Genomic DNA, 15,442 nt, shown 5'->3' on the forward strand with positions numbered 1-15,442 from the left:
GCGTCTTGATGCTCGAATGCGGTCACGCATGCAGTGAGCCGTCGCCGACCCGCGGCATTTCCCTCGTTCGAAAGTCATTACTGCGAATTGATTGTTTCTGTTGACGTTCTCTTACATTAATCATCAACCCTTGCCGAGAAACAGTTTTGCGCGATATCTTGTATGGGCTGTCTCTCCCGTCCTTTTCCTCGCTGACTGACTAGCCCTAACGTGCTCGTTGTCCATTAATGTAAACCACTGTTTTGCTAGGAACTGGAGAGTATTGTTCCTAACAGGTTTCTGTGATCGTTCTAATTGCAGAGCGCATCCGGTATACGACGGAGTACACGTGCGAAGGTCGCGAGCTGAACATCTCGTGCCCGGACAACTACCAGATCCACCTGGTTCGCGCCAACTACGGCCGGCTCAGCATCGGCATTTGCAACGACTTCGGTCGGCTCGACTGGAGCGTCAACTGCATGTCCTACAAGTCCTTCCTCATCATGCAGGACAGGTGAGGAGGACTCGGCTCGGCTCTTTCTTGCAAATCAGCTTCGCTCGCGTGGTCCCTTGCGAAGGCAGGTATGACGCCGGCGGAGACCTTCGCTACGCACGTCTGGGGAGCTATGGGTGATGAACTTACGAAGAAACGAAGCACACAAAAGAACTGGCTTTTTTTTTTTTTTGGACGAGACACGTATTATCTAAAACCAGGCTTCGGAAAGTCTGAGTCAACCCTTTGACCTTGACATGTCACCTCACTAGTTGCGTTATTCAATCTTTTAAACACGGCATTTTTTTTTTCTTTTGTGAATTCTGTTTAAATGGTTTCGCCTCCTGATTGCATCTCTATCACCAACATGGATGTTAATTACCCATGGCAGAAAGGCTGACGAATAGATTGCCAACAACTCCTGTTGTTGTTAACGTCGATCAATCAATCAGCATAACTGACTGAAACATAAAGTTCAAAGTGCGTGCCTTGAAAGGATGTTATATCGCTATATACTCGAAGGGAGAGGGAGGGAGCAGGGGGGTGGATGTATAAACGTAATGCTCTAACTTCTGTAGATACGCCCTAGAACGCTACTAAAAGGAACGTCCAAATTGCTTTCAAGGATTGATAATCACTACAGACACCCGCACAATGTGCTCAATTAGATTAAACGTTAACCGGGAAAGCTATATACACTTATTATACGTCAGCATATCAGATTACAATACATTGATTATAATAGACGTCGTTGCTCAATAGCTGCCGACGTTCTTTCTCATAATGCCTTGCGTATGCATTGGATGTAAGTGGTATGTTGGTACTTTCAGAAGTGTCCTGCAGTCCTTTGCAACTGGCGTTAAGTATTCTTAATCGTTTCAGGTGCGCACACAAGTCAAGTTGCGGTACGCACGTGTCCAGCAGTCTCTTCGGGGATCCCTGTCCTGGTACCCTCAAGTACCTGGAGATGCAGTACCACTGCGTGCTCGGTAAGCAGCCTTGTAATACCACTAGCCATATTAGCGTTTCTGGAATGACGTCAACCGCAGCACCCGTGGCGCCATCTATACCAGCGAGCAGGATTACTCGCTGAGCAGAACGCGCGCGCAAAGCAGCATCGAGCCATACATCCTACCGTCCATCCACAACACTGAGAATCGCTAGGTCGTGCGATGGTTATTAATAATCTCTGGGGCAGATCGACCCATCCCTCCTCAGAGAGAAAGAGGACTCTGATTGCTATCGCAAGATCTTCTTTTTTCCCACTGCCATATGGGAACGTAGAGAGAAGGCTCTGCTAGAATCGAACACGACTGACTCGCTGACCTTTGCTTTGTTGGAGGAAGGAAGAACTTTCGTTCGAAAGAAGAAAACGGAAATAGCATTCGGGAAAGTGCGTGTCTGTGAGGAAGAGTGGAGGGGGATTAGAGTGACCATGGGGTGGCGCTGTGTGTGTAGTCCTACTTTCCTTGAAGAAAGGCTTCGATCGCGCGGCCAACAACGACTGCATTCGCCGGAGAAGGACGCAGCTGCGCACGGCCGCTCTTGAGAAGATCCGCAACCGAATGCTCCGCACAGAAGGAAACCCCTCGAGAGGCAAAGCCTCTTCTCTGGCTTTCTCCACGCCATGCGCTTCCCTTTCAGTCTCCTCCCTGGGCTCAACTCAAGTGCTCGGCTTCGTTCGATGCCTGAGAATGCACGCAGAGTCCAACCACGTTCGCCGCCGATGTCAACGTCGTGGTCGTTTGAGGAGGATGGAGAACAAGGCGCCCGGACATACTCTACGCAAGGGCGAGAGATGTGACCGGAGGGATCGAAAGGGGTTGGTCAGGCAGCCCGAGTCTAGGCCGTGTTCTCATTAAAACGGTGTGCAGCCGTCGCTGAAGCTAGAACTCGAGTCAGGTACTCGAAGCGCTTCGTGCGCGTCCGCAGGGCTACTTCCAGTAAGCGTCGTCGTCGTCTGCTATCCAAAGCAGACGATTGTGGACGTCTGCAGCGTTCCGGAACAGACGTTTTCAGCGTCGTACGCTTTCCACAGCAGACGACGCTACAAACGCGCGACAAGTAGCGGGTGTATACAGAACACGCGAGACACGTCGCGCCAGCTGTCTGCCTTTTCCAATGGACGACTACACGAACGCCTCAAACACGTGACGTCTTTGGCGGTCTATATCCGGTACAGAACAGTCGGGCATCCATCCGGGAACGCCAGAGTCGTCTGCTTTTCAAAGCAGACGACGTTGCGAATGAGCGACGCCTGCGGTTCTTTGTCGGCGGAACTGCAATTTTCTGCCGCGCATTCATCGCATCGGCGGCTCCCCTGAAGCTCCGGCTTCGCTGCACGGCTTTGTCGAGACTGCCGGAGTATTAAACATGTCATCCACTGCGTCGCTCGCCGCAAGCCCTCTCCGCCGAAGGCGACAGATGACGCCTTAAGACCCTCCACTATACCTTCGTGACCTCGGGCGTTCTCTCGTTTCAATACCTCACACGCACACACACCGCTCTTCACTTCTTCGGAGTTGAAAATGAACCAACTTCTCTCCCCGAAGCTACCGTGGCGGTTCCTTCGATCGGTGTGGCGAAGACGGGAAATGTTTGTGGTGAGGGGCGAGCGATGAAATGAGTCGAGGACGAGAGCGGTGAGTGAATTCGAGCGATTCTTCTGGCTTCCTCTCTCCTATCTCGAAATGACCGATGAGATTAATCGAAATTGTGGGAGTTGGGGCTGGGGCAGCACCGCGCGGGGTGGGGGTTGGGGGGGGGGGGTGTTGTATTCTCAGCTGTCCCAACCGCCATTCTCATATATACTCCTCTCGAACCGACCACCACCGCCATTTCTCTCTCTCCTCCGTTCCACCACGTCGACTCGTTTCTAAACTTTCCTCCTGTCGTCACCTGGTATGCGTTGCCTGCCCACCCCAGTCGCTGTCGGCTATCGGGACGACATTAAGCCTTGCGGTTTGAGCGCCGGTACCCACTCCCCCACAGCGTTCCTGCCGTGGCGTCGACGGGGTTGAACACGCATTCCTGCACACAGCTGGGCAGGAGACGTCGTGGGGTTGGCCGCGAGCTCCTGATACCGCATTCCCTCGAATTGAAGCCTTTCTTGGGGAACTGACGACGAAGACGACCACTGAATCTTTATAGGCTGGTATATTTCCTCGACGTTAGATGATGGCTTTCTTTGGTGGATTAAATAAGGGAAAAAGGTGTTAACATTTAATTTGCTTTTTAAGGTGGAAGCATTAGATGCCTCATCAAACGCGGAAATTGACCGTCGGCGTCCCGCGGCGTTGGTGTCAACATGACTGATGCAAAAACTCATAACGTGATGACGTCACCACATGGCGTCGCAGATCGCCAAAATTTGTGATGTCATCATGACGTGACTTAGCGTGATGTCGCACGATGAAGTCATCACATGACACCGTCGGTTCGTCAGAGGTGCGCCGATCACGGAGGCAGTGCAAAACCAGGCGAGGGGCAGAAAACTTGCGATGCCTCTGTTCCTGGAGGCAGCGCAGAGCCACGCTAAGTGTGGAAAGCTTTTGGAGGGTTGCGGGGAAGCATCAATACATATACTGAGAAGAAAAAGAACAAAATGGCTTTCGTATTCGAGTCGTCTTAGGTGAATGCATAAGGGACCCTGTGAATTTTTCCGACATTCAGTTGCATTTCAGTGCAATATTCGGCTGAATATATCAGAACGTCACTTAAGTCGCAGCAGAATCACAGCCTTTGTGTCGTTCTTATGTCTGGAACTTGCAGTTCAAGATCTCTGCAAACACGCTAATTTGCTCATGCACAATGACTCGTGACAATATCACTGAAAAAAAAAAAAGTATCTGCTTATTATATCCGAGTAGACACGGTATCTTGCCTTATACCCATGTGCGTTGGTAGGGTCGTTTGGAAGGGGCATCTTGCTTTTTGCCCATGTGTGCGTTTTGTAGGGTCTGAATCCTTGGGTCTGGTTAGCCGCCCCAACCCCGTGTACTTTCCTGCTTCACGCATCGTCGATTTGTCGATCCCCGGCTCGCGCGACGTGCCTTTACTTAATTCGACGGGTCAATTTACAGCGAGGTCCTAGCGGGTGAGGTCGCGCAGCAATTCGTGGCGCCGTCATATCTCATTCTTTCTCTCTTTCTCTCTCTCGCTTCGCGTTTCTCAGAAATCGATGCCTGTGAAAGTTATATAGAAATGGTGGATCGATACGGTATATATTCTGTTCGGCTTGCTGGCATTTAGAAGCAGCGATTTATAACTCGATAGCTAATTGTGAATTGCCTCCCTTTGCGGACGTCGACAAAACGTTGGTTAATTAGCGCGTAACTTTTAAACCCGTGAAGTTTTCCTGGAATAGTTCGACAAACCTTACCGTTATGGCGGTACAACAGACGCTGTTTGTTGGAAATCACGATGATATATATATTTACGCCATCTGTAAGGAGCTGCGGTAATAATAATAATAATTGCTGGGGTTTTGCGTCCCAAAACCACGATATGATTATGAGGGACGCCGTAGTGGAGGGCTCCGGAAACGTCGACCACCTGGGGTACTTTAACGTGCACCTAAATCTATGTATACACGGACCTCAAGCATTTCGCTTCCTTCGAAATGCGGCCGGGATCAATACAGTCGTCTAAGAAAAAGGTGGTTTTCGCCTTCGAGTCGTTTAAGGCAAATGCCTAAAGCACCGTGTGACTTTTTGAATTCAAAAGTACTTCGAATCGAGAGAGCTCCGCGTTGTCCGATCGCTTTTCTGACACCTTCGAGCGCGACGCCACAGTATATACGTACACACACATCTCGTGCAGCTATAAATTCGGTCCCCCTCGAAGCGACGTGTCGACGACCGATTCATCGCGCCACCGCCAGATGTAAGTGGTGGCAATGTGAACGGGCGATATAGGAAGACAGAGAAACAAAAAAGGACATTGGCAATTTCGCGCTGCCACAGCCGCAGCTGCACGCGTATGCACCTATGCGGCCACAGATCACTACCAAAACGCATTTCACGTCCCCCGTCCTCACCTAGGGGCTTCCGCCTCGCGGGCCTCCTTTCCTATATAGCCGGCCACCTTGACGCCTTTCTTATTTAGCGGGCAAAAACAGACGTCCATGCATGCTTGATTCCTTCATCTTTCTTTCTTTCTTTCTTTCTTTCTTTCTTTCTTTCTTTCTTTCTTTCTTTCTTTCTTTCTTTCTTTCTTTCTTTCTTTCTTTCTTTCTTTCTTTCTTTCTTTCTTTCTTTCTTTCTTTCTTCGCATCGACAGGTTCCCGAAGCCTTTCGAGGCCGGTGGTGCGGGTCCGGGAGCTGTATGGCTTTATACAGGATGGGTCGGAAGGCGCACGCGCGCGATATAGCTGCTCTTCCATCACGGATATAAGTTGCCCGGTTCTTTCTATGCGGTACACCTCGGCGCGCCGAAGAAGAAAGCTATATCGTCAAGATATAAAAGCGGCGGACGGCGTTCGTACCCTCTCGTCTATGCATGCATGTATGCATACGAGAGCTTGCGACGATGGCGACGACGTGAAAGGTTCAGAGTAAGAAATATGTAAAGAAGAACAAAAAAAGGGCCGTGCGTGGTGTCGTCTGCTACGACGTGATGTCAGGCTTAGCTAAGCCTAACGCCCCTTTCCTCCACCCAACGACGACGCAGACGGTTGATGTCGTCGTCGCAAGAAGAGGGCGCTTTGACGACGGGCGGTGGCGTAGTGCGGACTTTTTTTTTTATTCTTTTTTTGTCTCTATTATTCATCGCTTCCCGAGGTGGTAGATGACTTGCGGCGTGCTGAAGCGACCGCAAGCGCCTACCCGCCCATGGCTCTTTTTATCCGCGTTCGCATTCGCGCGTTTCTATATCCTTTCGGCTTTGTCTGGCCGTTCCTTTCGGAAAGCGTCATCTTTCGCAGTTGATGTATATATCTAAAGGCACCACCGAACGTCGAAAAAGGATTTGAGCGAGTGGTTTTCCTTTTTTGCTCTTGTACAGGGGTTCTTATTTGTAAACAAAAGGGGCTGACTAGCAACGAACGCGCGCATAGCTATAGACGTTTTGTCGTTATGCACGAAGGTGGGATCTCTGCAGTGCGCACGACGAAACTGTTCCGCGATCGCTCGCATGTGGTTCAGCTGAGTGACTCAACATATGCAGACGAGTTCTCTGTTTTGTCTTTACATGCTGTCCTCTATACACTAAGGAATTTCGTTGGACTCTAATATCTTGTATAAATGACACATTCGGACAGCACTGCTCCCAAATTTACACGGGCGAAGTCGCGTAAGGATCCTCAACATGTCATTCATGCAAACTGAAAATATTCCGCTTGTACTTCTGTTCAAACGCCGAACTTCTTGAACAGACGATTTTGAGGTCGCGTCTGGTGTATGTTTTGTGTCGTCTGCGTACCTTTCGGAAGAGAAAAAGAGACAGACGGCGTGTGTGGAATCGAAGGCTTGGGGTTGCACGCGTTTAGACATAAGCACGTGTTTAGGCGGACGCGTTATAAAGAGGAATTCGGTGCATCACGTAAATATTCGCCCTGTCAGACACCACTTATGTCTCTTCACAGCGATGCGTATATATTTTCGAAGTCTGACGCTGTCACTTGCGTCTTCTGTGCCGCTTATTTCGGTGAATCCCGAGAGATTGAGAGTCCTAAGAAAAGGAAGAAAGAAAAGACTTAACATGGAATACCGCAAGATGGCAGCGGCTGACGCTGTGTAGGCGACGCATGCGATGGGAAGGATGGGATGGCGGTATGGCCTCGGATCCGCGGGGGGCTCCCCGTCTTACAGGAGCGCCACGTATTGGAAGAAATAAATAGAGTGTGGCAATGACATAACGCCTCTCGCTCACATCAATACGTCGCTGTTGCCTCTGCGGCTGTCCAGGAAAAATGGCGCAGCCGCAAAGTGCTTCCTGAAGGATGAAGAAACGCGTTGTATATAGGATGTATGCGCGTTCCTGCATAAGCTGTATACATTGGGCACTAGCTGGCAGCGCGTAAGCGCCGATAACGCCTTTTTTTTTTTTTTTCTCGGTCGGCGCGCCAGAGAACAAATGTGACGCTTCGGGGAAGCGCTCCTTCGTCCGCGGCTGAGAAAAGGCGAAAGGGGGCAAACTGGGCGAAGTCGATAGGAAAAATAAACGACTGCCTTTGACGTCTATAGCGTACATTTCCGAGAAAGCGCGCCGCGTTGCGCTGTATTGAAGGCAAAACCTGGTTTCCGCCAATGAGGAGGCCGTTACGCGCAAGGAGTTCACGAGAAGTCGCGTTGTCGTGCAGAATCTTCACATTTTTTTTTGTTGAATCACGACGTCGTAGGCCCATGTGTATGTTCACCTGTTACATACGTATGTACAGGGCAGCGCCAGGATATCTTCGCTGGCACCCACGATAAGTGAGCCCCTTCAGGAAGGGTGGCCCTACGAACAATATAAGCCAGCATTGAATAATAACGTCGATATGTATCGTCCTAACTTGAAGTCTGTAACTGCTTCCCGAATGATGCTTGCTTTCAAAGTTAAATAATTTTGTAATTTGTATTTCGCCTTGATCATAGTCTTATGTGAGTTCTTAGGTCCCACTTCTATAGTGTGCTTTCTGTTATTTTTTTTTAAATTTTAACTTTGATAATGGTGTTTGGTAATGGTTGATTGCTTCTGAAACCCCAGCTTACTTCTCATGGAATGCTCTACTCAACGTGCTGATTTTTTGCTGCAATCTTTTGTTTATTTATTCATTAATTTTTCCAACTTGTAGCTACCGCTTCACCGACGCCATCCGGGGGTGCCAAGGAGCACCCGAGGCCTCCGCTTCACGGTCCGGCGGTGACGAACACCACCTCGCACCCGCAACAGCTGGGACCGCGGGACCGCCCCACGGCATCGCCCAACCTCAACGTCCCCAATATACACAGGTATGTGTAAGGTCGGGCCATTCCCGTTCCTTTCTCTAACGGTTTTAAAAAGCGACCCCGGCATTCCATAATAATAATATCTGGGGTTTAACGTCCCAAAACCAAGATATGATTATGAGAGACGCCGTAGTGGAGGGCTCCGGAAATTTCGACCACCTGGGGTTCTTTAACGTGCACCTAAATCTAAGTACACGGGCCTCAAACATTTTCGCCTCCATCGAAAATGCAGCCGCCGCGGCCGGGATTCGATCCCGCGACCTTCGGGTCAGCAGTCGAGCGCCATAACCACTAGACCACCGTGGCGGGGCGACCCCGGCATTCCAGTGGTTGAAAAGGAGAAAAAAAGAAAACGGGAGAGTTTCTTCGAACATTTAGTTATTTGTGTTTTTAGATACTGTGTTGTTGTTAGTCACTGACGGCTTTCGGCCAGTGTACGAAATCCATTGAAATATATTTAAGTTGTTTAATCTCGCCGTGGCTTGAAGAATACCATCTAACCATATCGTGCACGAGATGAACTAACAAACTGTCAATAAAGCGATGACTGGGGTCAGGTGGTTTATATCGGAGTTTTGATTACGCGCTTATTCTTTCAATCAGCGCATAACTAAAAACTTTAACAAACTGTCATAAAATGTTGGCAAAAGCCCTTTCTGGGTATCACTGCATCGTTTACATTTTGCATCCGTCTCCCCTGCTATGTAATGGACTAAAAAATACCCTTGCATTAATTGTAAATAACCTCGTTGTGACTCAGTCAGATGAGCCAATCGTAGCAAGCTGTGAACAACAAAGATTATACGCTCAGAACCTAGGTAACCCATCTTCTCGGCTTTCGCGGTCGCAGGTCCAAGCAGGACGGCTACGCCCCGGTGGCGACGTCGAAGCGCCCGGCGCCGAGTACGACGGCTCCCACCACGACGACCTCGACGACCACGACGACTACGACGTCGACCCCTGTGCCGACGACGTCTCGTCCGGCGTCGACCACGTCGGCTTCGCCGATGCGACCGGGCGTCGGGGGAGAAGACGACGACGACCTCAGGCCCGTGCCAGACATGCGCGACTTCAACCGGAACCGATACCCGACCCCGGACTCGAGGCCGCCCTGGCACGAATTCACGCCTTTCGCCACGGGTCAGCCAGGTAAGAAATGGCGGCTGCACGCTGTTTACAACGGTTGTCACATAGTGTGGTTGATGCAGCGTTAAAACACGAATACGTAGTACAGAGGGCACAGGGCGAGCACTAGCTGTCTCGCAACTGAAAGATTTAGTAAGAAAAAGAAAAATTGGGGGACCCTTAAGCTTCGCCTTTAAGAGTTGAACGCGATAGCGAAATCCGGCCCCTAGTGCGCACTTCAACCACTAAGTGCATACTTATTAATGTGTATTGTTACACACACACACGCGCGCGCGCGCGCGAATGGTACAAGTTTTTGATCTAAAGCACGAGTCGCATGGCCTCCAAGAAATGCGCCGCGCGTCCGCCATCTCGGAGGCCATAAAGGGTTGAGACATATTTCTCACAATGCCTCACAGATGGCAGCACATTACCTAGCGTTTGTGTATCGGTATTGCTGTTTTCTTGATCAACGCCTCCTCTAGAAACTGGCGTTGGCTTGAAATGTTTTCCGCTAGATGGACATAGTTGTCCACCTTTAGAGCTGTTTGAAAGTTCGTGTGCGTTTTTAGCGGCAATGGCTGCACTATCCCGGCCTTTTTCGACGTAGTTTGATGGCCTCGCCTATGCACCTACAAATCGCCGAATGGGCTCGTTTTCGTCGTGACACCTGCCGAACAAAATGAGTTAAGGAGACTCTTTCCACTACATGGCATTTATGCAGTGTTTTTTTCCGAAGCAGCTGCAAGTTACATGGTGGCTTTGTGGTAGGACACCTGCTTGCCCCGCGAAGGCCCCGGGTTCGATCCTCAGTGGAACCGAAGATTTTTGTTCTTTGTTTTATTTGCTTCTGTCTCGATTTTTCGGTCACGGACGATTTTTCGCTCACAACCAGCGGTGCCGACGCCGACACCGGAATTTCTGCGACACGAGCTCTCTAACGCTATCGCGTTAAAACATACAAAAAACAAAGCCGAGCATAGCAGACATGCGCGAAAGTGAGAAAATTAAACATGTCGCTTAACATTACACGTGTCAAGAAGAGACGCAAACTCCTTGTCTGTTAACGATATTGACGCATGGCTAACGCATGCGTCTCCCATTCTTTGATTGTGAAAGGCTTCGATTACTTCACGAGTTAGTTTACAACTGTGTCTAGAAAGTATCTCCAAATATTCTAACTTCCCATTGTACTGCGGTTGTCACATAATTGTTTTTGTACATCCTGACACGTATAGAGGTTGGTTTCGCGGGCGTGTGATCTGACTCACAGTCCACTACGCAAGAGAAAACGAAAATTAGCGGCGAATGAACGGTGGTATAGTTTGCGGAACATTGTACGGCGCGACTACGTCGTGTACTGCGACGCAGCACAGCGTACTGCGTCGAACCGCAGCACATTGTACTGCGGTGCGCATTAAATTGTACAATGTACAGTAGCTCGTATGTGTTATTTTATAGTGTTTTTATGATAGTGGACAGTCAGCTGTATACATTAACGTCGTGACGCACACCGTAACGCTGAAGCAACCGTTTTGAAAACTGCGCACCCTAACGGAAGCGAAACATCCTAGAGGGACGCTATAAATTCTTCATTATACAGGTAAAATTTCGTTGTAGAGGGGTTCAGCTGCATTGTCGCTTAGGCGATACGTAGTAAAAGAAGGCAGTTGCGGGTTTTCTGACATTCCCGTCGTTTGTCTGCTAGCGCAAACAAACAAACATGCTCAATAAAGGCACGAAACAACGACATATGTTGTCACCGTGCGACTTTCCACGAGATCAAAAAACATAACTTTGTTGCTTCGTTTTCTTGCGCCCGAAATCGCCGCCATAGTCCACTTCGATTTCCGCGCGGAAGTGTCGCGCAAACCTTCAGATCGGACGTCGCGATAGCGACAGGTTTCAAGGCCATGAGACGGGACACCCGCTGTTTCTTTTTTCCCTGAATATATCGACGCGGCGTGATCGTTATGAAAAACAAAAGCAAAAACAAAGGGGGAGGAGAGATAACCGCATTCACAAGCACGCGGGCATGCACAAGTCGCGAGACAAACGGAACGACCTCTAGCACACCTCTTCGAGCGTGTATCCCCGGTGGCAGGTTCCGATACAAATCGGGCGTTTCATCTTCTTTTACGAAGACACGGCCGCGTTGTTTCCAAACCAGCGAAGAAGAGCAGTGGAAACTCGATTAGGAAAACAGCAGCAAAGCTAGGCGGGGATAAGAGTAACGGGCCTTACAGAACAGATAAGAAATGCCTCCCCATCTCGTTTGAAGACAAAGCCGCTCCGTGTTTTGAAGGTTTTCTCTCTGGGAAAGCGCCCCGGTCGAAACGCGCCCCCACTGAGTTGCGACCGATCGCCGCTGCTTGAAACGAAGGTGTGTGTGTGTGCGTGTGTGTGCGTGTTCTGGGACAGCACAACGTGTCGTGTAGTGTTCATGTATATCGGTATCGCGCCTCGAGCGCGCGTTGCGGCGCGGGTCGCATTCGCAGATTCGTATCTCTCGAAATGCATACATGGTCGTGGAAAGAGTGAAAGGTGCGGGAGCGTGTTGCACTTTAGGGTGAGAGGAGGAGGGGACTTTCACAAATCGCTCTTGCGCGCGCGGCGTTGGGGGCGGGGAGGTGTTTTTGGTTTTTGTTTCAGTTTTATTAGACGAAAGAGAAACACGGGCTTCAAACTGGGTGAGGCGGGAAGTGGCGCGCGCGTTCGAAAAAAAAAAAAAATGTACATATCTGCGGCGTCATTATATGTGATGAGGGCGATGTGGTGGGCGTTGTACGAAAGAGGGGGGCGGGGGAGGGGGGGGGGGCGATGCCTGCTTCTATGCTCTTGCTTCCTATTCGTTCGTAGACGAACAACGGATCGCCGCGCCGCTTCTTCCTGGGCCGTTATCGCGTCATCGGATCTCTTCCGCTGCCGCCTACGTTGCTTTCCCTCGCTTTGAAGGGGGGAGCGGGAGGGTACCGCTTTGTAACAAACGCCGGCACAGACAATGTTCGCCCCGTGCCGTGGTCCAGCGGTGCCCTTGTCTCGTGCTGTTTCCAGAGGTATACGCCGATAAGCAAAGCGCTCCTTGGCTCGCGTCGGCGGTCCGCTGCGCGCTGCAAAAACCTCGTATCTAACTGCAAGCTGTATCTTTTTGTCAGCCTTAGGCAACGACTTCGATCTGTTTCTTTTTAGTCCAGCTCGTTGGGAGATGGCGCCGCCCCCCGACTTGGTATATACCGAAAAATAGATCCCGATACTCGTCTGCACCCGCCGCCATTGTGTCTGGACCCCTCACATCCCTACTACGCTTTGTTTCCAGATTTAGGCATTCGCCCCGTCTCGTCTCGCGATGTGCGCGCGTTCACTTTCCGTTTTTGCACGCCAGGCATTCCGTTTCGCACGCCATGGCACGTCGACTGAGACGATCGTCTGCGGTCGACGTGGCGCGTCGCAACGAGATAGCTTGAATCCCTACGTCTGGCCAGACTTGCGCGCCGCCGCAAAATATACGACGCTGTGAAACAGACGGTGTTATACAACAGATGATATTGTGCAACAGTTGGTGCTATGAAAGAGATTGTGATATGAAGTGTGCGGCGCTATGAAACAGATGGTGCTATGATTCAGACGACGCTATGAAATAGAAGATGCTGTGAAACAGATGACGCCATGTAACAGACGACGTTATGAAGCAGACGGTGCTATGAAACCGACACTGTGGAACACGCGACGAATACGTGCCAGTCCGAGGGCCACTGCGATGCGGACATACAACATATGCGCTGTGGGTGTCTTATTTTTTTTTCTGATCGTCGCGCTGTCAGCAAAGGCGAGAAATACCCATTAAGAATTGTCGCTCTAACATCGCTAGTTAACAGACTAATAAACTCTAAAGCTAATTTCTTCTGAGCGTGGCCGACGCGGCGTGCGTTGTCGACCGAAAATTTTCGGGTCAGTCACAGGCAGCACGTTGTGCTTTTGTTAGACCTTGAGGTCGTAGCGAGCGTCCGAGCCGCCATAATCGAACGCGTTTACGCGCATACTTTGTTTCTCCTGTTTATCGGCTTTATTTTCGTTTTTTTTTTAACCCCGTTGCCCGTTTCTGCGCCTCACAATATTGCTGATCGTTAAACGACTCGAAAGTGTTCTCGCTCCTTCCATACTCTGTTCCCGCACGTGAAAATGCATCTAGCGAAAAAAATAAGCTAAATCAAACCCGTTAGAGAGCCTCGCAAATGGGATGAAGTGGGGAGCGAGCACACGCGAGCGAACGTGAGTGAAATAAGGTTGGGTGCTTGCCATAGCCGACTTGCATGGATGGTGGCGGCAGCACCTCGAACACCGGCTTGACGAAAAAACAAGGGGATGGAAGAAGAGGCGCGCATTAAAACGAGATTGCGAGCGCATTGTTTCACGGGCGGCACCAGCAGAGTAACCGGGTCCCCCCGTCAGCCCGAGGCTAAAACATCCCTCCTTCTTCCCCTTCTTCCTCTGAACGCCTAGGGAGCTTCGTCCCGTTTTTTCCTCGACGAGATTGTCGTCAAATGGGCGACGGTTTGGAGGATGAAGATGAGGCCGAAGCCGAAGCTCGAAGCCGAGGCGAGACAAAGTAAAGGGAAAGTGAAAATGGGTAGTGGGGAAGGTCAGGTCGCATGGGGATGGTGCTCCGTAAGTGTCTCTTCTACGCACATTTCAACCGAGCTCAGTTCGGGCGGCGGCGGCTCCTCTGTGTTCGACGCATGAGAGAACAGAATGAAGAAGAGAAAAGGAAGTGAGTTAAGCGCCCGTCGTCACGCTCATTGTCGACGCTCATTATTTATGCGACGCGCCTATCCCCTCCTTTCTTCCCTAAGCTTGCTCCTTTTTTTCCCTCTCGAGGCAAAGAAGCGCCGCGGACCCACAGCGAAGGTTTGATAGCTTTCATCTCGAATAAAGAGAGGAACACGCTCGGGGCCCGAAAAGAGAGAAAGAAGTATTCTTACTCCCTCCCCAACTGTACGTACACTATATACAGCGAACGCATACGCCACACCAGAATGGCGCTCATGGCCCTCTAGCGGCCATTGCCTCGTTTGGGTGATGGCCTCGTTAAGAACGTTGCCGGGTTAGCAGCCTGTCGCCTTCCTCCCCAAAACATACAGGTCAACTTCAATATTCCTCTTTATTTTTTTTTAAATGTCCAATAATGACCTTTTAGACTGCGATGATATCGAGTGGGTCTGATATTGCAGTAATAGACAGTAATAGCCCGATATATATATATATATATATATATATATATATATATATATATATATATATATATATATATATATATATATATATATATATATATATATAAGGAAAACCTACCCATCACGCTGGTTAGGACACCCCATAAGTCGCCACTTGTAGAATTATCGTGAACATTCGTTATCACGAGAGTTTGGTGTAACGCGAAAGTGGTATTAACGGAAGTTCACATTGCATGCCGCACTTTCGTTCATCGTGTCGTGATGCATGTCGACGCCCTCGCACAAAGTATCTATCTATCTATCTATCTATCTATCTATCTATCTATCTATCTATCTATCTATCTATCTATCTATCTATCTATCTATCTATCTATCTATCTATCTATCTATCTATCTATCTATCTATCTATCTATCTATCTATCTATCTATCTATCTATCTATCTATCTATCATTCATTCATTCATTCATTCATTCATTCATTCATTCATTCATTCATTCATTCATTCATTCATTCTAATCCCACAAGCGGTATTACGCAAGGTTGCTATGGTCACTCACAAACAGCTTCAGCAGCATCGTGAAGAGAACTTCAAACAATTATAAGCTATCGCGCAATCCGTCTATTCCGCCTGTTCTGTTCTGTTCTGTTCTAACTGTTTTGCTGTGGAGAGGTTGAGGTCCA

General features: G+C 49.5%; 1 protein-coding gene across 3 annotated transcripts in view; it reads left to right on the top strand.

The window, feature by feature from the left end:
• The window catches only part of LOC119404476 (latrophilin Cirl), a 355,375-nt gene that overhangs the window by 299,309 nt on the left and 40,624 nt on the right, over positions 1-15,442 (top strand). For all 3 annotated transcript variants that reach the window (XM_037670981.2, XM_037670983.2, XM_037670982.2), the window contains 4 exons: positions 301-493; positions 1,355-1,461; positions 8,250-8,406; positions 9,254-9,552. In XM_037670981.2, coding sequence (XP_037526909.1) covers positions 301-493; positions 1,355-1,461; positions 8,250-8,406; positions 9,254-9,552 — 756 coding nt within the window. The remainder of the gene's footprint in view (positions 1-300; positions 494-1,354; positions 1,462-8,249; positions 8,407-9,253; positions 9,553-15,442) is intronic.

The sequence above is a fragment of the Rhipicephalus sanguineus genome, chromosome 9, assembly GCF_013339695.2.
Source record: "Rhipicephalus sanguineus isolate Rsan-2018 chromosome 9, BIME_Rsan_1.4, whole genome shotgun sequence".
Classification (NCBI taxonomy): Eukaryota; Metazoa; Arthropoda; class Arachnida; order Ixodida; family Ixodidae; genus Rhipicephalus; species Rhipicephalus sanguineus.